Source organism: Camelus bactrianus, chromosome 30, assembly GCF_048773025.1.
Source record: "Camelus bactrianus isolate YW-2024 breed Bactrian camel chromosome 30, ASM4877302v1, whole genome shotgun sequence".
Classification (NCBI taxonomy): domain Eukaryota; kingdom Metazoa; phylum Chordata; class Mammalia; order Artiodactyla; family Camelidae; genus Camelus; species Camelus bactrianus.
Window position 1 is genome coordinate 17,443,435 of NC_133568.1, and position 24,348 is coordinate 17,467,782.

A 24,348-nucleotide genomic window follows, 5' to 3' on the forward strand; every position below is an offset into this window, starting at 1 on the left:
CTGTCAACCCCCCACAACCACCCACTTTTCCCAGCCCTGCCCCCCGACAGCCTCCAGTTTGCCAACGACTCCCAGTAGCGGAGCTCTGCCCCTGGACTGGGTGGTGTGGACAGTAGAAGAGAGAGCTTCAGGGTGAAGTTCGAGCCACAGAACAGCTAGGGAGAGGCTTGCTTCCGAGGTGCAAGCAAAGCCCGTCCGGAAGGTGAAACTCAGTGTCACAGAGAGTCTGTCCCTCGTCCCTGCTCCGCTCGTGCCCAAAGCGCCCGACCCCGAGACTTAGCAGCAAAGAGAGGGGCTCTCCGAGGGACAGCCCAGCGGGGAGACCACAGAACAAGCTTCAGAGCCTCTTCCCGGAGGCGAGGGCTATTTATCGTTTCAGAGCAGGGCGGTCCGGGGCACGGGGAGCGTGGGGGGAGTGGTGACGGTGATGGGAAACGAGAAAAAGGTGAGGGAATCGTTCTGCGCAGGCGTAACCAGGCTGCAGGCGAGGACGTGCAAGTCTTTTGTGGCAACAATTAGATCGACCTTGATTAGTGAAGGCAGGTGAAACGGACTTGACTGATGATTACCCACCATTTCACTCTCCCGAAGGCTGGCGTCCTAGAGTCCAGCCTCCAGACCCCATAATCCGCATCAGAATGTTCTTGGCGGGACCTGCCCGTGCCCGAGCTGCGTGCTCTCTCCTCTGTGATAGAGAGGCAGTGACCAGGGAGTCCTCTATGTTTGTTGTCCGATTTAGACCCTGAATCAGAAATTTAAAAGATGAAGGGGTAAACGGTTTTCATGATGGTTATTTTCCTACCCAATGTCATCAGTTTGATGGTAAATGTGAAAGCACTTGTTTTTAAACCATCACTTAAAAAAAAATTGCCCAAAATCTCAAGGCAGTATCAAAATACCTGTGCTGACTCAGAAAGATAATTTTTCAAGCATCAGCAGAAAGGGAAACTTACAGAATTTGCAATTTTACCTCCTGCCCCGCCCCCACCCTCAGCTCTGCAAATACAGTGGAGACAGTAAATTGGAGGGGGTGGGGGAATATGATTTTTCATGTTTCTGTCTTGCCTAACTAGATTTAATTCAGTTCAATGAATAATATTGACAGTCACTGTTTTTTCTGGGCATCCACAGATGAATTAGACCCGGTGTCTGTCTCCACACAGCTCAGAGACTAACAGCCCAGTTGGGCAAACAGCTAACATATACAGTAAATGCTAGAAGAGAGATTAGGAATAAAATATGGGAGAAATTAATTTTCCATCAGGGAAAGGGGAAGGGGTAAGTGTAGCAGGGAAATATCCAGAATCTGCTGCCAATGCATTTATTTACATTTATTCATTCTTTCATTCCGTTATTCAAATATAGTCATTGAAATCTCTCTGTGTGCCAGGTCTCATCCTAGCTGCCTGGGAAAGAACATCACCAGCCTAAGATTCTGTCCTCCTAGAACTTGCATTCTGTGTAAGGATGTAGACAAGGTTAAGGAGGTCAGCAGATGTTCTACAAGGAGAGAAGGTGGAGAAAATGGCAGGTACAAAGGCACTGGGGCAGACAGGCACCCAGCTATCTGGAAATGACTAGGATGTGAGATATACAGAAAGTGAAGAGTGAGAGCAGGGAGACACTGGAAAGAGCCACAGCCTGGTTCTAGAGACCCCTGCATATGGCACAGATTTACTCCTACAGCAGGGGGGTCCATCCAAGTTTGACAGGAGCCAGGACAGTGATGTTGTCATTGTTTAAACAAGAGAATATTACCAGATTAGGTTTCAACAGATTGTTGTAGTAACATGTGGTGACTGTCTTAGAAGAGAAAGACACTGGCCCAAGGAGTCTAGAAAGAGACCTATTACAATGGTCCAGATAAAATGATGAAGCCTGGGCAACAATGGAAGCTGAAGGATGGAGTGGGTTGTGGGTGAAATTGTGTCCCCCAGAAAGATATATTCAAGTCCTAACCCCTGGCACCTATGTGTGTGACCTTATTTGAAAACAAAGTCTTTGCAGGTAAAATGAAATCACACTGTGTTAAAATGGGCCCTAACCCAATGACTGGTGTCTTTATAAGAGGGAAATTTGGACACAGAGACACTGGGAAAACACCATGTGACCATGTAGGCAGAGACTGGAGGGATGCAGCTACAAGAGTGGCCAGCATCCACTGAAAGCCAGAAGAGAGGCATGGAATGGCTTCTCCCTCACAGAGAGCCTCCAGGAGGAATCAGCCTTGCTTACACCTTGATTTCTGCAGCCTGCAAATGTGCAGCTCAAATGGTAGAGTTAGCTTCCTTCCACTCAAGGGTCTAGCTGGGCTTTATTCCAGCAGCCCTCTTTTGTGAGGACCCTGGGTTTTGTTGTGCACACACACCTCTATCCGTTCTGTTAGTGACAGGAAGAGAGATGGAGGGACAGGGTGAGGACCATGTGGCTGTTGTATATACGTGTGAAGCAAGCACATTTTAGACTTGTGTGGCACTTTGGGGATGGGGACGGGGCAGGTGGAGGGGTCCAAAGATACTCTGAGCACAGCTGGAACATTCTGTTGTTTGCCCAGCACTTAGCTCACTTAGCTGGGTTTCTTCCCACTCCTTAGGCCAAGGATAAGCGCCCCCACAGGCTCCAACACCAACCTTCCTAACATTCTCATCGATATATACCAGGTTCCAGCCCAAATGGACCTTTCCTTCCCCTAATATGTCCCACTGAGCCAAATCAGCGCCCTGCTATCAGCACTCCAATTATGGGTAATTACCCTGGAAAGTTTATCCATTCAGCCAAAACTGGTTAGGTCAGAGCCTCTTTTTAGCAATTAGATTTACTCTGTGGATTCAAAAGTAATTAACCTGAATTTCTTAAAAGTATATGTTAAAATTCACATTTTCAGGAGCAGGGCAGCCAGCTTAGGTTAGCGGGCTAGCACTGAGGTTTGCATCACATGTGGTACCCACGCCAGCTGAGTCCAACCCGTGTCTGGTTAACATCATTTCTTTTCTCCTCTCCGTTAACGGGTGATGTCACAAAAGCAAAGAGATAAGCACTGTGTGATTCAGACCCACGCCAAGTTGTCTGAAGGGAAGGAATCCTTACATATTTTTTACTTAGAAAAGCACCATTTTTACCAATATTATCTACTTGCTGAATTCTTCCTATAGAGTCTACCAGCTCTGGAAAAGCCCTCACCAGCCAGGTGGTACGTGTTCTGTGAGTTATCAACTGAAGGGAGTGGAAGCCAGCCTTGTTCTGAACATTACTGGAGGATGGGAAAGATATGGCCAGATTCTAAAGAACCCTCACTGTCTCAGCCATGATGCCAAATGCCCAATTCGGAGGAAAACATCTCATTGCCTTAAGAACTGGTCTGATACTGGCCCAGCTACTGGTATATGGTTCTAACTAGGAAAACCATGGGCTTTTAAACTTTTTTTTTAACTATTCATTAATTTATTTGAATAGTTAACACATGCATGGTACCAAATTCACAAGGTGTATAGTGAAAGGGTCTAGAGCAACAAAAAAGTGTCCCTCCTACCATTGCCACCCAGACACTCGATCCCCCGTCCCCAGAGGCAACCACCGTTATCAGAGCTTATTTTAGTTCTAAAGGGAGTTAAGGAACTCAGACCTAAAATGGAAATAGGAAGCCGTGTAATGTCGTTATTAGGGCCAAGGGGCTGGAGTCAGGCAGGCTCTGTTCAAAGCCAGGCTGCACCTCATTCTGACCCAGAGCCCAGACACCAGCGGGATTTATCTCCTTGGATTGTTGAGATAATTAAATGAGCAAAGCACTGAAGCCTTAGCACAGCCTGGGGCACATACTTTCACTCAATAAACGTCGGCTATTTCAGGCTGTGGGCTGGCGGAGTGTGGAGGAGGGCCGTGGATGGGAATGGTGGAAGGCACATTGAGCGCTCCCCTGGGAAAAGCCTGCAGTTACTGTGGTCGCTGGAAATCCCTCGGGGTTTGTTAGATATGCAGGATCCCAGGGCCCTCCCCAGACCTGTGGCCAGAGAAGCTGCTGTCAGACAGACCAGCTCGATAGGTGACATGCAGGAGGACTGGGAGGTAGACTCCCTGCCTCTGGGGAGACAGCGATGCTGTTTCTCCATCTTCAGACAGGAACCCCTTAGATGTCTCACGATAAAAACTCAGGACAAAAACACTTCTAAGGGAAAAGCCACTCCCCTCCCACTCCCCAGCTTTCTATTCCACATTGGATTTCCCCAGCCCAAGAACCTGTGACCTCCAGTGTGGCCGGAATGTGTCCTCTTTTGTCCTGTAGCTTGACAGCAACCCGATAGATGGATTGGGGGCAGGGTGGCATGTTGTTTTTTAAAATGATACAAGAGACACTGTGGAGCCAGCCCAACAAGCCGCAGGGCTGCCAGGATGCCAACTGGGACACGGAGGCCCTGGCAGTGGGGGGGGGGGGCTGCCTCCGTTAGAGCTTGTCATGAGAAATAAGGTCTGCACAGGGTGCGGGTGGGAGGCTGGAGGGGCTCGCAGGGGGACAGCTGCTGCTGCTTGCCACGTGTTCCAAACCGGTAGACCTCAGCTAGGAGCGCGTAACATACAGGAAGCAGCCCTTTCCTTTCAAATAGCATTACGTACTGCGATGGTGAGTACGTGTCGTTGTACATTACGTAATGCTAAGTGAAATAAGTCAGACAGAGAAAGACAAATCCTGTATCACATGAGGAATCTAAAAAAATACTACAAACTAGTTACTACAACAGAAAAGAAATGGACTCACAGATGTAGAGAAGGAACTAGTGATTAGCAGTGGGGAGAGGGAAGGGGAGGGGCAAGATGGAGGTGGTGGATTAAGAGGTACAAACGATCAGATATAAAAGAAGATACAAGGAGGTACTGTGCAACATGGGGAACAGGGCCAATATTTTATAATAACTATAAGTGGAGTGTAACCTTTGAAAATTGTGAATCACTGTATTCTATACCTATATCATGTAACACTGTACATCAGTTATAACTGCAATTTTAAAAATATGGTATTGTAAAATAAATAAATAAAGTTTAAAAAAAAACCAACCCACTGAATGTACACCAAGAGTGAGCCGTAATGTGAATCATGGACTTTGGGTATTAATGATGTTCAGTGTTGGTTCACTGATTTTAACAAATGTATCACTCTGGTGGAGAATGTTAATAGTTGGAGAGGGGCAGGGGGGCGGTAAATGGAAAATCTCTGTACCTTCTGCCCAGTTTTGCTGTGAATGTAAAGCTGCTCTAAAAGAGAAAGTCTATTTTTTTAAAAAGGGAGAGAAAATCATAGCCTGTCACTGGATCAGCTGTAGAAGAGAAAACAAAACCAAGCTTGAGGCCTGGAGCAGTATGCTTTTTAAAAATCACCATCACAACAAGAAATAACTTAGAGCTGGGCTGCCCAATCCAGAAAGCTTTAGCCATATATGGCTAGTGAGTGCTTGAAATGTGTGTGGTGCAACTAAGGAACTGAATTTACATTTTTGTTTAATTTTAATTAATTTACATGTAAAATTTTTACATGACACGAGTGATTCAGTTAGGAAAAAATTTAAGTAGGTTCAGAACAATTTGAGTATGTGAATCTACTCTTTCAACTGCTAATTTCATGAAATCTCAACACAGACCAAGTATTTTCAATGACTAGTTAGTGTCCAAATTGAGATAATGCTCTAAGTGTAAAATTACAAACCAGATTTTGAAGACTCAATAGCAAAAAAAGAAGTATAATATCTCATCAGTAGCTTATATAGATTGCATGTTGAAATAATATTTGGTTAAATTGAGGTAATAAAATACAATATTAAGGTTTATTTCATCTGAACTTTTGAACTTTAAAAAAAAATGTGGCTTTCAAAGCGGGAGGGTCTAGCTCAGTGGTAGAGTGTGTGCTTAGCATGCACGAGGTCCTGGGTTCAATCCCCAGGACTGCCATTAAAAAATAAATAAATAAATAAGCTGAATTACCACCACCACCACCACCCCCAAATTAAATAAAATAAATAAAAATAAATTGCCACTTAAAAAAATGTGGCTTCCAAAAAATATTAAAATTATATACCTGGCTTGCCCTCATACACTGCTGGCGGGAATGTAAAGTGATGCAGCTGCTTTGAAAAACAGCATGGCGGCTTCCTCAAGGTTAGACATAGAGTCACTGGGCAATTCCACTCCGAGGTGTTTACCCAGGAGAACTGAAAACATATGTCCCCACAAAAACTTGTACATAAATGTTCATAGTGGCATTATCCAAAATAGCTACAAAGTGGACACAGCCAAAATGCCTATTAACTGACAAATGGACAAAAATAAGTGTGGTATATCCATACAATGTAATATCCTTCAGCCTTGAAAAGGAATGAAGTATTGACAGATGCTTGTACATGGATGACTCTTGAGAATATTATGCTAAGTAAAAAGGCAGACAAAAACCCCATAAATTATATGACTCCAATTACACGCAGACTTCAGAGATGTCACAGGTTTGGTTCCAGACCACCGCAATAAAGCAAAAATAACAATAAAGTGAGTGACACGGATTTTTTGGCTTCTTGGTGTACATAAAAGCTATGTTTACATTATACTGTAGTCTATTAAGTGTGCAATAACATTACATCTAAAAATGCATGTATCTCTGTTAAAAAAATAATGTAATGCTAAAAAATGCTAACCATCATCTGAGTCATCAGTGAGTTGTAGTAGTAACAAGAAAGGTCCGTATCATAGATCACCATAACATATATAAAAATAATGAAAAAGTTTGAAATATGGCAAGAATTACTAATATGTGATACAGAGACACGAAGTGAGCAAATGCTGTTGGAAAAATTGTGCTAATAGACTTGCTCAACGTGGGGTTGCCACAAACCTTCAATCAGCAAAAAAAAAAAAAAAAGCAGTAGCTGCAAAGCACAATAAAGTGAAAAGTAATAAAACGAGATATGCCTGTATATGAAATGTCCAGAACAGGCAAATCTACAGAGACAGAAATTAGGGTTTGCCAAGGGAGAGTGCAGAGAGAATAGGGAGCGGCTGTTGATGTATATGATTAACAGTCATCTTTGGGGGGTGATGGAAATACTCTGGAATTAAATAGTGGCCATGGTGGCACAGCTTATGAACATACTTACACAAAGTTCCATATGTGGCTTGCACATGAAATTTCCATTGGACAGTGCTGGTTTAGATGAAATAACTTTTTCCCCAGCTGTCACTAGTGAGGGTACAGAATTTAGCCAGAGGTAATCAACACGGGATGATTTTTGCTGCAACCCCCACCCCAGGGGACATTTGCCAATGTCTGGTTACATTCTTGGTGCCAACTGGGGTAGGGATGAGGGGGAGAGGTGGCTACTGGCCAGAGATGCTGCTGAACACCGTACAACACACAAGACGGCTGCCCGTAACAAAGAATCATCCAGCCCGAATGTCAGCAGCATGGAGTTTGAGAAACCCTGCACTGGAGGCTTCTCCGTGGGCCCCAGCCTCCTCTGCACTGTCCCAGCCCCTTTGACTGCCCTGAGGTCAGAAGGCTAGAGCTGGGCATGACCTTCCCAGAACGCTTCCTCCTGTAGTCCAGCCATTTCACAGGCATTCTCAGGCCAGCAGTGCCTCAGGACACCAGTGTAGACATGGAGACATTCCAGGCAGAGTCCTGAAAGGGACCCAGGGCTCTAGAGAGGAGTAGCTGTGGAGTCATGACTCTGCCCTTTCTCTTGGAGGCTTCCTGAGCTTCAAAATATCCTTACTTTAGATAAAGCTGGCCCCATTCTAGGCAGAATTGCCACTTTTCTTGTTTTCTCTTCCATGTCAGATTTCCTAAGCCAATGACAACTGGAATTTACAAAGTCTGTGTCACGAATGGGCTCCTTCTCTGGTGTCTAAAGTAAAAGCCTGAAGAAGGCTATCCTGACTTGCTTTAAATTTGTTTTAAAATTATCCTTTCTGTCTCTATTAGTTTCTTGTGGCTGCTCTAATGAATTAACTGCAAACATAGTCACTGAAAATGATACAAATTTATTATCTGACAGTTCTGGAAGCCAGAAGTCCATCGTAGATCTCACTGGACTCAAATCAAGGTATCAGCAGGGCTGCATTCCTTCTGGAAGCTCCAGAGGAGAAACCCCTTGCCTTTTCCAGCTTCCAGAGGCTGTCAGCATTCCTCCACTCATGGCCCCTTCCTCCATCTTCAAAGCCAGCAGCACAGCATCTTCCAATCTCCCTCTGACTCTCCTTCCTCCCTCTTTCACTTAGAACAACCTTTACGATTACATTTAGACCCCTGGCAAATCCAGCGTAGTTTCCTATCTCAAAACCTTTAAGTTACACCTTCGAAGTCCCTTTTGCCATGTCAGGTAACATAGTCACAGGTACTGGGGACTAGGGCATGGGCTTAATCTTTGGGGGCCATTTTTCTGCCCAGCACTCTCTGGACCTGGGCGATCTGCTGCGGTGGCCCCTCAGCCAGCATCCTGACACCCTCATTCCATAGGGAGAAGAAATGGGGGCATGTTGGCTTTTCCAGAATTGTGAGATTTCCCCATCCTGAGTTTTGAGGTAGTTAAATGCTGACTTTCCAGATCCCAATTCTCAGTGACCTATGCCCCAAAGATGGTCAGTGAGAGATTTATAAACTATTTGTTAAGGGCTGAATGATGCCCCCCACCCCCATCCCTAAGCCCAGTACCCCACAGCGTGACTGTATTTGGAGACAGGGACTTTTAAGAGGTGAACAAGGTAAAATAAGGTCATTAGGGAGGCCCTGAATCAAGCATGACTGGTGTCATTATAAGAGGAGATTAGGACAAAGACCTCAGACACATGCACCTACAGAGAGATGGCCACACAAATGCCCAGTGACAAGGTGGCCACCAAAATTCAAGGAGAGACACCCGAGGAAAAACCAGCTCTGCTGACCCCTTGATCTTGGCCTTCTTTCTTAGTGAAAATGTTATATTTTTTAAATTTATATTTTTCCTAATTACAAGGTTTTACATCTTCTCATAGGTTTAGTAACCATTTATATCCCTCTTCTATGAACTTCATAATTATTTACCTTTACCTTTTTCATTCAGCTGTTAAGGGTAGTTTTCTTATCTGTTTGTTCTTCATATGCTTTAGAAATTAACCTTTGTCTATTACATATGTTCTACATATTTTCCCAGCATGTCAATTTCATTTAATTTTATTCATGGTATTTTTTGCGACATAAAAATTTGATTGGATGTAATCAAAACTCTTAAGATTTTTGTTGTTGTTGCTTTGCATCCCAAGAAGATCTTGAGTCTTTCAAGGTCATAGTTTCCAATATTTTTTCCAGTAGTTTATAATTTGGGTTTTTTATATTACACTTAGAGATCCAGCTGGAGTTTGAGGTCCACTGTAAGATACTGGTCTTATTTTTTGTCCCCTATATGGATGGGGAAATGTGTCCACATTGAAGATTTTGTTTCTTCCCTGAAATTTGACAGGCTATTTCTATCATAAATCAAATTCTAATATACTCCTGGGTCTGATTCTGTACTCTCTACTCGGTCTGGTTTATCTATTTATCTATCTGGGGCTGTCACCATACTGTTTTGACTACCACAGCTTTATCATTTGTATTGCTATAAGGTTGGTTAGCGCAATATTTTTTCCATCCCATTTCAGCGAAGCAAGTCCATTTTCAGTCACAGTGAAAAAAAAGACCAGTAAGGCACGTCTCTGGCACTCAGCTCCTACCCACAGCAGTGATGAGAGATTTGCTGCAGGGACTAAAACTGACCCTCGCAGGCAAAGGACCCTCACCAGCCTCTACTGCTGACACCCAAATTCTTGTCACCGAATTACTCCTGAAAATAAAACTCAGCTGTAGATGGCGCACCTGTTTTGGATTAGTTACAATAAATCAGGATCTGTATTTATTTCAGTGGTCGGACAGGTGAAGTACAAGCTGCATTTAGAGCAAGCCAACTAGAAAGCAGAGAAAAATAGAAATCACAAGGTTTTCTTCCTCTTAGGGTGAAAGGGTAACACTTGACAAGCTCTCAACTTCCTATTGTTCCCAAAATCCTGTGGCTCTTTACAGGAACACCTCCAGTTGCATTCACTCTAGGTCTTGGTCTAATTAAGACCTGACTTAAATTCTACTGCTCATGAGAATCACCGAGAGAGCTCATTGAAGGTGCAGATACAAGTCTGGGGTAAAAGACTTTTACGGGTCAGAGATCTGTATTTTTATCTTTTAAAATTTTGTTTCTTATTGAAGTCGACGTTAGTTTCAGGTGTACAGCACAGTAATTCAGTTATACATATACATCTATTTTTTTTCCGATGCCTTTCCATTATATGTTATTACAAGAAACTGAATATAGTTCCCTGTGCTATTCAGTAAGTCCTTGTTGTTTATTTTATATGTAGTAGTGTGTAAGAGATCTGTATTTTTACACACACATCTTAGCAGGTGACTCCAGTGTAAGGAATCCGGGCCCTCACTCTGATGAGGTGCCCTGAGGACCCAAAACACCTGAGCAGAAGTTGGGGGGTCTTCCTGCCTCCTGGGGGAGGGGAGTCTGTGCTATGAGGTAGCCCCATTAGATCAGTCAACAGGGGTGACGTCAGGATAACGTAGATGCTGTGTTGGTTCACGGGAGACTTTTCCGAGGCGAAGGGGCCCTGAATAGCTGGCTGATTCATAGCATCTCGAGCAGGAAAGGGAATAGCACTTAACTCAGCTTTTGCCTGGGCAGCAGGGACCCTCTCTGGTTTTACTTTGATAAAATTTAAAACGCCGCATTCCTCCCTCCTAAGAGGCGCACCCCAGGCAAGGGTATCTGTCTGAAGGCAGGATGCGCCTCCCAGGCCCAGCTTCACACACAGCCCCACAGAGATGCAGGTCAGTCTTCATGTCAAGCCCCTCCAGCTGCTCTAGCAGAAGGGCTGCCAGCAGCCCCAGTCAGTGATCTTGTGTTTCATCTCTGCCACGGCGGCCACGGGCACACCTGAGCCACCTCCCTGCATGGCCCGAGGAGCTTCCTGGTACATTTTCTGCTTTTGTCCAGTTTTTAAATGGCTTGTTTATGAAGTAACCTGTGGGGAATACTATTTTCCCCAGCAGATGTGACATTTTTAAGCGTGTGATTTTGCAGAAAGTGAGGTAGTACAGACACTGCTCCAAAGCAGAAACAACTTACGTGTGGCCTCTATTTAAAAAGTAGTTTTGAATCATCTGGCACTTTTTTCCTCAGCTAAGATTGCAGGAAATCAGGGGCGAGGGTACTCCAGAATTCCATGAGGGGTACAAGCTTTAGCTCTGTGCAACCCTGCTCTGCCAGGCTGGGACCTGGAGTCCGCAGGTCAACATCTGCATTCCACTCCCCAGAAGCCTTAGACCCACCAAAATGTGGACCTCAGAAAAGGGAGGGGGGTTAGTCACCTGTATATTTAGAAAATACCAGGGATGGTTCTAAAGCAAAGCTAAGATTCTCAACCTTGGAGGTACTGCAGATCTGGGAGCTTTTAAAACCCTCAATGCCCAAGCCACACGGCAAACCAAGTTACATCAGAATGTGGAGAAGGGGGATACTCAGGCATCAGAATGGTTTAAGGTCCCAGGGGATCCCAGGTGTAGCTAGATTGAGATGACTGCCCTAGGGTATTTCTAACTGGGAAAGAGCTCCTCTTGCAGACCAGGACTTTGGGAACGTCAGCGTGCATACCTATCTCCGAGGAATTGGGTTAAAATTGCAGATTCTGATTCAGCAAGACTGGGGCGGGGCTTGAGCTTCTGCATTTTGACAAGCTGGTCTGCAGACCACACTGCGAGGAGCAAGGCTGGAGGTACTGATGAACTTCCACTGATTTTTCAACACCGACTGAGCACAACGACTGCCCTGAGCCCGAGCAGTCAATGGTCTTGCAGGTCCAGGATGGTAATGGCTTTTGGCAGAAGCAGCTCAGTGGGCTTTGTGATTAAAAACAAAACAAATGTTTGTGTTACTCCCTGGGTCAGCCATGGAATGGTGCTGACAAGAGGTGCGACCTACACGTGCTGAGAGATGAGTGATTATAAATTTCTGTCCTTCCCATCATTGGCAGAGAGCTGGCTTATCCACCTTCCTGCGTCAGTGTTAGCATTTTATTATGCAAATAAATTCAAATCTCAGGTTATGTCCCATACACAAAAACTATATTGCAAGAAAGTTTAGATTTTCTGCTTGCATTTGCCTATGCTTTAAAAGAAATTTACTGGAGACCTACAATGTGCCCTGCCTGTCACTGGGTGGCCATACGCATTTCAAGCTGCCATAGACCGTGTTATGACACCGCCTGCCTAGCTACTAGGCTGAACTTAGATTGACATAAAGTTTCCTACCACATTTATCACACAAGCCTACACAGGCGACACATTTCTTAATATACACACACACATACAAGTACAAGTGAAATTGGGAGAATCTGCATAAGATCAGTACATGTATCAATGTCAATGTCTTGGTTGTGAAGATTATACTATAGTTTTGCCAAACGTGAGCATTGGGGGAAACTAGGCAAAGTGTACAATGATCTCTCTGTCTTATTTCTTACAACTATATGCACATGTACAATTATCTCATCAACATTTTCAATTAAAAATAGTCTAAAACCTCTTGTAGCCAGTCTTTAATATGAGAAGAGACATATGTATTAAGAAGGTAAATAATAAACCAAAAAATGATAATACTTATTAAATGTTAACTGCATAACAGGTACTGTGCTGAGCTCTTTACATGGAAGACTTTAATCCACACAACACTCTGTGAGGTGGTGGTGGTGGTTATTATTATTATTTCTGTTGTAGAAGAGGAAACTGGGGCTGGGAGAACGTAAGTAGTTTTTCCCAGGGCGCAGCCTCAGAAAGCAATAGGGCAGGAACCAAACTCCGGTCCAGAGCCCACCATGTTATACAAAGAATGCAGACACAAATGCTGTTTCTCCAGAAGGAGAAATCATGGTTAGGGATGAGGAAAGCACTTCAGGGGGAGTACAATTTGAAGGACCCTGCACTTTGGCCTTAAAGGCTCAGGTGAGCTGAGTAGCAACAAGCCAAGTGAAGGCATTCCAGAGAAGAGGATGGGAGAAACACACCCTGTCTGAGAAAATGCTTCATTTTCCAGATACGGAAATCCATGAGTATGTCTGCTTTGCCTCCCAGGGGTAGACAGAAGCAATAAGAAAACAGGTCCTGAATGTTAGGGGGGAAGTGGTTAGATGTTTCTGGATATAGTTAGCAATTTATGAGAGCTGATAAGGCGCTGATAAGGTCAAGGTTGTATGTGAATCACCAGCATTCACAAGGGAAGCCAAGTGCAAGGTGTGGATGGCTCAGCACAAACCAATCCATTCCCAGGGCCAGAAGAGCAATGGGGGGCAATTTCCTAGTGGAAAGTTGGTATGAAGGAGACCAAGGAAAGGACTTATGACAATGAGGCCATAAAGCAGTTGAGACCAGTGACTACTAGACTCATACCTGCCTATACTTGGAATTCAGTGCCGAGTGGCTACTTACTCGTTCAATTACTGAGTGCCTCTTATGTGGCCAGTGCTCTTCCAAGGACTTGGGACATATCAGTGAATAAAACACAGTAACCAAACCCCCTGTCACCATGGAGCTCACCTTCTCTGCCTAGTGCTGATTCGCAGTCAGGACGATTCTTAACTATCAGAATCTAAGAATATATTTCCACACTGTACACTTGAGAGCTCAGGATCCCAAAGAGAAACGCAAATCTCTCTGGGGCGAAGCGGGGCAGCTGTGCAGAGGGACAGACACAGAACTTCTGATTTAAGAGTGAGGATGATCTTACGCCAGCGTGGCTTCAGGGAAACTTAAGATGGGCAGACTGGCAGGCTTCACCTCTGAGTTGGATCAAGAAAGCGAGATGAGAACCAAGGAGAAGGATTGGCGATGTGACCCTTGAAGATGATTCAAGTTAGCCTGGGGTACCCTCTCTGTTTTCCACTCCCAACCTGGGATTAATTTGGGAATCCTCCATAAATGTAGAGAAATTGGGGGCTTTCCAATCCTAGCCTGGGTAAGCACTATTTCAAGACAAAGCAGAACAAGATGGCCTTAGAGAACTGGGAAAGGAAGACAGGAAGCAAGGACTCCTGGAGATAGTTCAGGCTACATGTTAGCCTTGTTCTTACAACGCAGGGTTAGAGGTAATGGAGCTTTTCTCAGAAAGCTAAAAGCAATACACAGATGAAGATCAAACAGTAAAAGATAAGATGCTGGTCACTGCTTCTCCTGCTGGTCACCTTAAAGGTAAGTGAATCAGGCAAGAGGCAAGAGTGGGCAAATTTATCAATATTAACCCCCAACCAAGGATTTTTTTAACCATTTCCAATTTTAAGTTCCCAAGCCTCAGATGTCTGAGAATAAATATTTTAAATGTCTTTTGACTTTGACTTCATTATGGAAAGATTCACCAATCTTGGTTTTTTTTTTCAGCAGTTTTATTAAAAATTTGATATGGTTCCAATGACCCCCTAATGCTTTTGAGTCACATTTGCAATGATATTTACCCATCTGCTGTAAATTTGGCTATGTTGTGTACGTGTGTAAGAAACACAGGCACCTACATTAGAGAGTAACTTTTTGCATGGGTTTAAGAATGTGCACACACTATGCCACTAACCCTGTGGCAAAATGTTCCTGCTTTAGTCAAGGGTCAATAAATGCCACAGATACAGAGATCCTATTTCCATCTGTGGGCTGCACAGAACTGTTCTTGAATATACAGCTTCTACTGATGTCCCTTGAGTGAGAGGTCAGTTCTGCTACTGAGAATAGCAAAGTGAGAAATGGTCCCCACTCTATCTGCAGAATGCGAGCTTTTTAAAAAGTCACGTTCATGGTCCTGAGATAACTGCCTCTGTCTAAACACAGATCGAGCCTTGAGCTGACAGCTGGCGAGGTGGGTGTGCACTCATGAAGGTGTGAGTGTGTAAGCAGGAGGTCCCTTAAGGACTTTGATAGAGAAAGAGTGGGTGCAAGACAGACAAGCTTGGTCCCAGAGGTGGCCCGTTTTACTTCGCTGCATTGCCGGGAAACAAGTGAGCTTGTTGGGCCCCAGGGCCCTTCATCTCAGACTTCAGTTTAAGGTGCAGCTGAGGATGACAAAGGGGGCTCCTTCCTTTAGCACCTCTCAGTTTTGGGCAGTTGAGGGAGCTAGAAATTGCCTCCCACAGTGGTGGGTCTGAAACTAACATTGTCAATAGCCCCCTCCCCTCCACTAACTTTTTTTAGGCCACTTTGCACCCCACTCCCCACCTAACCCACAACCTTTAATAATTAAAGTAATTTGCCCCATGAAATGCTCAACATGGATAAACAACTGTAAAAAGGCACTTGGCTAAGCCAGGGAGAACATTTTATGAGTAGAAAAAGAAATGCTATGTTTACTGACATGGAAAATTTAACACTGTAACTTAATTGTCTACTACTATTTGGCCAAACCACCTCCATAAACTTACCCTGGGCGTGAATCTGTGGTCACTCACTGGTGTGTGAAGCAACCAAATAGGATGAAGCTGGCTCTCCTGCGTAAAAAGTAAAGTAGAAACGTGGCCTTGATGTGGCTAATTTGGCCAGTGGAATTTTTCCAGTTTGGTCAGGAAAAAGCTACCTCAGATCTGGAGCTTTTTAGATTGGCTGTTTTATGACTGGATCTTTAGAAAGCAATGTATTAAGTTTTCACTTTTTCACAGAGGGAGTTCAGTACCTTTGAATGCACTGGGGAATATTTTACTTTCTTTGGAGTATATCTAGTCTTCTACAAAAACAAGGGAGAACAGAGGCATAGTAAAAATACTTGATAAATAACTGTCCTTAGGCATTATAAAAGTCAAATCTTGGCCACAGTACAGCATCAGCTCTAAGCCCATTTGGAACCCTTTAAAATTAAAAATACAATAAATTCATATACCGAGCGTAATGTCTTTTATATATTAATTAGTCCCACTAATTTAATTCCATCTCTTTCAAATATATCCCCAAATCAGAAATAGAGTAAAAGTTTTTGTTTTACTTCCTGCAGTGTTTTTTTATACTTTGTCGTCTAAGAAAAAGAAAATAAAACAGAAATTCATTCAACAATCTACTGTGATTTTTGAGCACAGCAAAATCTACTTCGTCTATTTTGCTTAGCATCATTAAGTGAATTCTGCAAATCTTGTAGACACTGAGATCTTCCATTTGTACTATCAATTCCGATTAAAGACAGCATTTATCAGTTTTCAAAGTGCCCCCCAAATTACTAAAAAGCATGTTTTGATATTTTTTTGAAGGCTACACCCAAAACATTTGCTTGAAAAACTTTCTGAATAGTGACATTGCCTGGTAAAACACATGCAGTAGACAAAATATCGGATTTCTTTTTCCAGCTGTCCAGTATCCCATTAGTGCCTCTTACTTCTATCTGTCTTTTGCTATAATTAGGATGGCTTAGGGTTTATCTGGGTCTTTTTTCAAATCCAGATTTCCTTCCCAGCAGCAGCCCCTGTCATTCACAAGTACCCTGATGGTTTTGGGAGAATTATTTTGATGTACATTGTGGTACAGCAATTGTGAGTGTGAAGTAAAGGGAAATACACACACACACACACACACACACACACACACACACACACACACACACACACTTTAGCTTGTAATTTTTAAAAAGAGAAGCCTTACCTGAGGATGATCACTGCAGTCTGGAACCTGGCTTGTTTCAAACACATTTTTAACCCACACCCCTTCTGCCTGGAAGTCCAGCTTCCCTCGTTTGGAGAGTGAGCCTGGTGGAGTCTGCAGGGGTTTTGCTTCTTGCTCTGCTTGGGTTGGAAGAACACATCCTTCTGCATGGATCTGGGGATTCAAGGCAGCACCCTCTGCTCTGGCACAGGAGCTCTCTCTTTTATCACTCGGGGTTAGTGTGTGCTTAACAAGTCCTTTGGGATAGAGGCAATGAGGAGGGGCTTCTGTTGAACTCTCTCCCAGGCTGGGGCTCAGCTTCCTGGGTTTCCCCTTGATCCCTGGTCGCCTCACCCTGGCAGGTTTCTCTGAGCCCCTCCTGCTCAGTAAGTCTTTCCCCTCTGCTCTTCTCTCGGCCACGGTCTCCAAACACTGGTTCATCCCTGATTTTCCTAACTCACCCGATGAGCGCTTCCTCTCTCTCCCTGTCACTGCTTTGTCCACGTTTAGCAGATTGTCACCGGCGAATTCCTCTCCTGCGTGGCAGCTGTCTCTGGATTCTCCCTGAATTCCTGGATAACCATTTTCAGCAGCCTCCGGAGCAGAGGGAGGTTTATATCTGCCCTGGTCGGTCACCGTCGCCACTCCATCCTGGTGAGGTCCCAGAGTCAGAGTCATCCCTGTTTGCAGGGGTGAGGCACTGTGTGTGCAGGCTCGGCTGCTCCTCACCCCCACTTCTTGGGGTGGTGAGTGATAACCGCAGAGGCCAGCAGTGGCATCCATAGGCCGGGTGTTACCCGACACCCGAGGCCCACAACCCATTTCACTGAGGAGATGCTCACACCCACCCAGGCCACGCTCACTGAATTCCACATCTTCGTCATCGCTTTCTAATAAAAAAACATGCCCAGTCCCCTGTAGGTTCCTTTGCCAAACGGCATTAGAGTAATCTGTCATAACATCGGAACATTCCAGATACTCCAGGTCATCATCTGAAAATGCCTCGGTGTAGGTTAGGGTTATCTCTGGGCAAAGTTCATAATCACTGTCAGAGTCGGTGCTGGAAACCGGTGGGCTGACTGGCTTGCGGATGGTGGCCCTGTCACCTGGGGAAGTGGAGGGCGTGGCCTCCGTCAGTGGGACGCTGAAGCTGATGTACTTCTGGGTTTTGGGATTTTGGTGACTAGAGTTTAAGGCTTCATCCTTAGGGCCATCATTGTCTAAGGCACCATCCATTAACCTTGATACTTTGGAATGCACTGTCCTGTGGCAAAACACAGCTTGTTTATCGGGAATATGACTTGACTTAGGAAAAAGCCACCCATCTGCAGTTTCCTCTGTTTTATTTGGATCACAAGCCTCTTCAGTTTGCCTCACGTCTTTAACATCCAAGGGATTTTCAGAACTGGATGCACCAATGTCATCATTGGCCAATGACTGCAATGAGCACAAACCATTGAACGAGGAGGAGGGGGAGTCAGCGGGCATGGGAGTGCCCGAGGCAATACTTTCTTCTTCCTTATAAGGATGCTCTTTCTCATCAGTTTGATTTGTGCTCTCCTGCTCATATGTCTCTGTTTCATGTGTCCAACCTGTGTCTCCTTCACCTTTCGGGTTAGGAGGGAGTTGCAGATTCTCCGACGAGCACTCAACTTCAATGGAAGCAGAACAGCAGATCATCCCAAAACAGTTTTTAGCAGATATTTGATAAACAGCAGCGTCATTCTGGGTACAGCTAGGATGAAGAGCAGACACAGGTAAGTTTGCCGCATTTGGATGGGCATGCCTGTGTTTTCTTACATCGTGACACATACAGAAAATGTCTATGCTTTTACTGTGCTCAGGGAAACCTATGATCTCCCTGGGAAGGGGTTTGTGGTCAGAGGCAACTGGCCAGGATGCTCAGCATTCTCCCTTCAGACTTTCCACAATCTTACCCCAAACTGAAAATGCTGAGAGTTACTTAGATGAATGGGAAAACGTTTTATATTCTAGCTTCTTCTTCTCTCCTTTTATTTTAAGTCACTTTTTATGTTATGGGAATTTGAAAAAGCATTATTTTCTGGAGTGAGGCATTGTACACAAATAACTGAAGTATTCCAAGTCCTATAGAGGAAAAGCATGATCAATGACTGACATTTTTTAGACCATGCTAAGAAGGCATGGTTCCTGCCAGGAGGCTGTAAAGATACCATACCAGGATTATGTGTATGAAGAACGGTGCAGTTTCCTCTGTAATTTAACATGACTATAAAGTTTAAACCACAGCCTTGAATCCCTCTGGCTGGAAGCCCACACCCACATGCCAGCCTAACCAAGACCAAGCCAGGTGTTCGGCTTTGGCCCAGCAGGGAAGAAACTGAATCCTGGATCACGCCAAGCCTGCTCTCCCTGCTCCAGGAGAGACAGTGCTCTGCCGCCCCTCTCTTTATTGACTGGAGCCACACAGCGCCTGGAGCCTGACCTGCTTTGCTGACCTTTCCCACTTGGACCCTGCTCCAGGGTCTGCAGTCCCAATAAAATCTTGTTATCCTTGCTTCATGATTTGCACTCTTACTTATCTCATTTGACCCCACTGTGGATGTAGCACTGCTGATCTCACTCTGTGTATCATTCAGCTCAGAAGTCAACCATTTTCAGAAGGCAGCAGTTGCAGGGAAGGGTAATAGCTCAGTGGTAGCACTCATGCTTAGCATGCACAAGGTCCTGGGTTCAATCCCCAGTACCTCCATCAAGGAAAAAAAAAGGATCTCACAGAAGGCAGGAGCTGAGGGTCTAACTCAGACTTAAAGATGATGCTCAGATCTTTACTGACTGATGTGTGTAAAAGGTACACAAATATCTAACCCAGGAGGGTCAGCATTAGATGCTCACAGCAACGGGACACAGTCTTCCTGATCCTCTCTCTTCCTTTCCGCATGGACCTCTTTGCTTGCTGAGCTCATCATGTGCTCATAAGCCCTCAATCGTTGGGTGCCCGCTCATATAGACCTCATTTTCAGAAATCATAGACTAATTCCAATTTCATTAATACCTTGTTTTGTTGGTAATTGGTAGGGGTGGTGGAGGCTGGCCAAGCCAGACCCACAGCTGATATGTGGATTTGCCTTGGCCAACAGCACAGGGAGACTAACATTTAGGGCAACTTTCTGGGGGAAACAGTACCTGCTCCTGTCTGTTTCACAAGGTTCAAATGACAAAATCAATGTGAAGGGGCTTTGCAAAGCAGAAACTTTATGCCACTTGTTCTCTATAAGGATGTGGAAGTGCTAAAATTATAATTACGTGATGTGATCAAGGTATTAGCTAATGCTGATAGGACAGTCTTACTGTAATATACATGTGTCAAATCAATATACTGTACACCTTCAACTTACACAATGTAGTATGTCAAATACAACTCAATTAAAAAAAATGAAGCAGTGCTAAGACCAGGTTGCCTCTGTTTCCCAAGAATTATGGAGAAGAATCATCAGGAAACTCCATTCAAAATTCTCGAATCAGAATCTGTGGTTAGAGGGCCTAAGAATTTGCTTTTAAAGTTCCCAAACACAGTCTGCTACAAATCGTCCTTGGCCCTCCCTTAGAGACATCCTCACCCTCATCGTCATGAATTAGCTTAGGTCTCTTTAGTTAAAGCTGAGGGAGGTGTGGAGAGGAAGTGACCTTTGCTTGAGTTTCTCATTGCTCATGTCACTCCCTTCATGTCTCTTTCTGATTAGATCTTGGAGATTTGGCCTCAGTTAACAGCTTACAAGGGGCATAAAACAGCACCATGGGCTACTGAAAAATCCCACGTAACTCTGATTTTCTGAATTATCCAGGTTATGGTCCCTCTGCTGGACAAACCAGCTACCCTGAAGTCACTATGACTTGTGTGCAAGAAGAGAAAGGAAGAGAAGAAAACAAACCCAAGAGGCACAAAGGACGAGGTAATAAAGAGACAAAGGAGGGAACAGAGAGGATTCTCAAGAACTGAGGAGGGAAAACAAAACAAATTTTAGAAAACTATGGAGTAAATAATGGACTAAGTATATTTAACTTCTGAATGACTAAATTAGCAGATAGGGGAATGTGTTTAGTAATATGGGATTTGGGGGAACATGTGTTTTAGCTGATATAAGATTTACAAGTCCTCCCGAGGACACTAGGGAGGAAAGGGAGCTGGATTAAGTATAATTAACTTCTCATTGGCTAATGAATGCCTTTGAGAGATTTATGGTTTGCGGTTGGCAGGTCGCAGATAATTATCTCTAAGCGTCCTCACAAGGAGGTGGAGAAAATCGAGCAAGGAACTCAGCCTTTGTTGAACACCTCCTCTATTAAACAGCATGCCAGCTGCTCCCTGTGTGCAAAACTGGGGCTCAAACGAGTCCTTTCCCCAAACTGACGAGGTCAACAAGTGGTGGAGCTAGGATAGGAAACCAGAGCCTCTGACTGCTGTCTGGCTCGGGGTACCCTGTTAGGAAGTAAACTTTTGAGAACGGAAGTGACAGGGTGTAGGAAGAGATCATATTGGCAAATAAAGCATTTCTGTCCTAAGTTTTCATCCTGATGGGTCAACTGACAAGAGTTGTACTAATACGATGGGAAGAGCTGATGGTGACTCAAGGAGATGGGGGAGGCACCATGTCCAGCCCTAAAAGGACTAAAAATCTCCAGGGGGAGATATTATAAATTTCTCAATCTTGTATGTCAGTTCTCTGCCAAGTTGTATAATGCAGTCCAGAAGGGCAAAGGAAGTTCAAAAAGGGACTTTCTTGGGAACCACGGAAATGATATGAATATAAGTTTGGGGTGTAGAATCTTTGCAAGATGCTGGCAGATTGACCTGAGTGCCCCACAGTGATTTGACAGGAATGCAAAACCATCCCAGCAGAAATTCCCTGAACAACTAATTGCATTCTCTCCTTGCACACCTCTCCTTTAGGCTGAAGGAGCATCAGCATTCCTCCACTTTACTGTGAAAATCTTGCCTGAATACCCTAGGCTCCTTCTAAGTTAATCATTTCTGTATCAGAGAAAAAGGGATGTTATGACACTAAGTACATGGGGCTTCTTCTGTGCTTGAACACCCTGGATTGGTCTAAAAGAGGTTCACAAACACTTTGGGGGCAGGACCCCTTTAAAGCCTCAAAAATAACTGAGGACTCAAAGAACTTTTGTTTATGGGGGTTATATACATGAGTGTTTATCATATTTAAATTAAAGCTGAGAAAAATATAAAACATTCATTTATTCCTCCAAAAATAAAATTTAACTCATTACATACTGGCATAAATAAAATATTTTTATGAAAAATACCTATATTTTTCCAGAACAAAGTAAAATTGGAAGAGTGGGATTACTTTACTTTTTCTTTTTCATACAGCTTGTGGCTTAATGGAAGACAGCTGGATTTTTGTATCTGCTTCTGTATACAATGTGATGTAATATATTGCTTGGGTTGAAGTATGTGGAGAAAATATGGCCTCACACAGGTATGTAGTTGGGAAAGGAAGGAGTATTTTAAAGGTCTTTTTATATGATCACATGTGATCTCTTTGATACTACTCAGAGATTAGCTTCAATGTGGAATCTGAAACCATATCAATGAAGTTTTCATACTTGTTCCATAAAATCCATTGGTCAATGTTGCATTTTACTTGTATCTTTTGCCCATGTATGGTTTTGTAACATCATGTATTGGGCATTTGGAAAAACTTCTTTCATGAGATCTTCCAAATATCAATATGGTTCAATATACAATATTTTTAAAAAATGACATTCATTAATATTACTACTGATCTTATCAAAACAATTTTGAAGTATTGGGAAACTATCAAGCTTATAATGGAGGATACAAGTTCTCTAAATTTTGAATTAAGGAAATAATGTAAATATTAATTTATCATGACAATGTAAGTCAATTCTGTGCTAAATTCATGGTAGAAGTAGAAGATGGAGGGAATCAGCAAAAATGGAAAAATAAGGACCTCTGGAAGTTGTCTTTACAAACGCAACAAGAACACTGGCAAAACTGGTCTGAATCAACTTTTTCAGAACTCGAAAATTAGTCAAAGGCAATCTAGGTAGCATTTATTCAAGAAAAACGGCTGAATCTCAATAAGAAGAGCGAGGGGTTTTTTTGGATTTTAATTTGCCCTAGTCCTCTCCCCACCCCAACTCCACGGTCATCTTGTGAACCAAGAGCCCACAGTCATAGTGAAAATCAGTAGCCTGGCAGCCACTGGAGAGGGCAGAATAGGGTTGGAGCAACTTCAAAGCCCCATTCCCAAGGAACCATCATTATCTGACCTGTCCAGTGGTTTCCTGGAAGGCCCTACTCACAAGACTGCCTTTAGGTGACCTGATTCAGAACTCACCCAATGTGAACAATGTTTTCCCTGACAGCATTCATAAAATAAAAAAATTCAGAGGCAATAGTCAGAGGCAGCAGCAAACAACTGAAGCAAACAATAGGCTAGCCAAAAATATTAAAAGGGAAAGCTGAGGAATGACATGTCCACAGAAGGCACCGAAAAGTTGCAACCTATTTCTGGGGATCTAGGAAGCCATGCTCGTGTGTAAGACTGAGAGTGTGTCCAGGGCAGTCCACGTGCTCAGGAAAGACCTGAGAAGACACTAAGTTCTCACCTCTAACTGAACTTAATTAAAACTCTGCACCAGCAGGAAGTGAAGGCTAAAGCAGATTTGCCAACTGTCTGCTGAGTGCTGAAGGCACCCCACCCCCCATATGTGCACAGAGCCCATCAAAGAAAATGGGAGACTTATTAGGTATCGGCATCTAAGGAAATCTCTGTATGATCATTAGTTACCAACCAAGGTAACTGAGCAGAGACTTCAGTGGCCACAAACAACAAGAATACAGATTTTAAAGAATAAGTTCAGAAAAGTCACTAAACAAGCAAGCAACAACAACCCCAGGGCATGGGGGAGAATCTGGTTTCCATAGTTGCCACATTATAGTGTTTAAAATGTTCCATTTTCACACACAAAGAAACCAAAACTATGAGACATACAAAGAAAGAATAAAAGGTGGCCCACGTACAGGGGGAAAAAAAGCAGTCAATAGAAACTGTCCCTACACTTGCTAGATGAAGACTTTAAATTAGCTATTTTAAGATCATTTAAAGAACTAAAGGAAAGTAAGAGAACAAGTTCTCAATAAAGGCATAGAAACTATAAACTAGAACCAAATAAAAATTCTGAAGTTGAAAAGTACAATAACTGAAGTGAAAAACTCACTAGAGGGGCTCAACAACAGATGGGAGCAGATAGAGGAAAGAACCAGTGAACCAGAAGATGGTCAGTTGAGACTGAGAATATCCAGTCTTAGGAACAGAAAGACAAAAGAATGAGTAAAAGTGAATAGAGTCCCATGGGACACCACCAAGCTTACTACATTTGCACAGTGAGAGTCCTAGAAGGAGAGGAGAGAAAGAGGCAGGAAGAACATTTGAAGAAACTGGAAGTCCCTAGTTCAGAGAAGGGACTGCAATAAAGCTTGGATTTTTTTCTTTACTGGTATAATTGACATATAAAATTATATTAGTCTCAGATATATAAAGTAATAATTCGGTATTTGTGTATGTTGCAAAGTGATCACCACAATAAGTCTAGTTAACATCCATCACCATACATAATTC

At 43.6% G+C, this 24,348-nt stretch overlaps 1 protein-coding gene and 1 long non-coding RNA gene across 12 annotated transcripts in view; one reads left to right on the forward strand and one right to left on the reverse strand.

Annotated features, from left to right (window-relative positions):
• The window catches only part of ALPK2 (alpha kinase 2), a 98,102-nt gene that overhangs the window by 44,110 nt on the left and 29,644 nt on the right, over window positions 1–24,348 (reverse strand). For 6 of the 7 annotated variants that reach the window (XR_012503357.1, XM_045521476.2, XM_074355442.1 and 3 more), the window contains 2 exons: window positions 16,700–18,434; window positions 15,499–15,564 (listed from right to left, as the gene is read on the reverse strand). Coding sequence is in view for 6 of the 7 variants with exons in the window: in XM_045521476.2 (XP_045377432.2) it covers window positions 15,499–15,564; window positions 16,700–18,434 (1,801 nt within the window). In the remaining variant the exon portion in view is untranslated. The remainder of the gene's footprint in view (window positions 1–15,498; window positions 15,565–16,699; window positions 18,435–24,348) is intronic. The other variant, XM_010961302.3, reaches the window with a different exon arrangement.
• The window catches only part of LOC123618648 (uncharacterized), a 33,863-nt gene continuing 23,565 nt past the window's right edge, over window positions 14,051–24,348 (forward strand). For all 5 annotated transcript variants that reach the window (XR_006727103.2, XR_012503361.1, XR_012503358.1 and 2 more), the window contains exons 1-4: window positions 14,051–14,287; window positions 18,319–18,456; window positions 20,524–20,631; window positions 22,071–22,179. This is a non-coding gene — a long non-coding RNA (uncharacterized LOC123618648). The remainder of the gene's footprint in view (window positions 14,288–18,318; window positions 18,457–20,523; window positions 20,632–22,070; window positions 22,180–24,348) is intronic.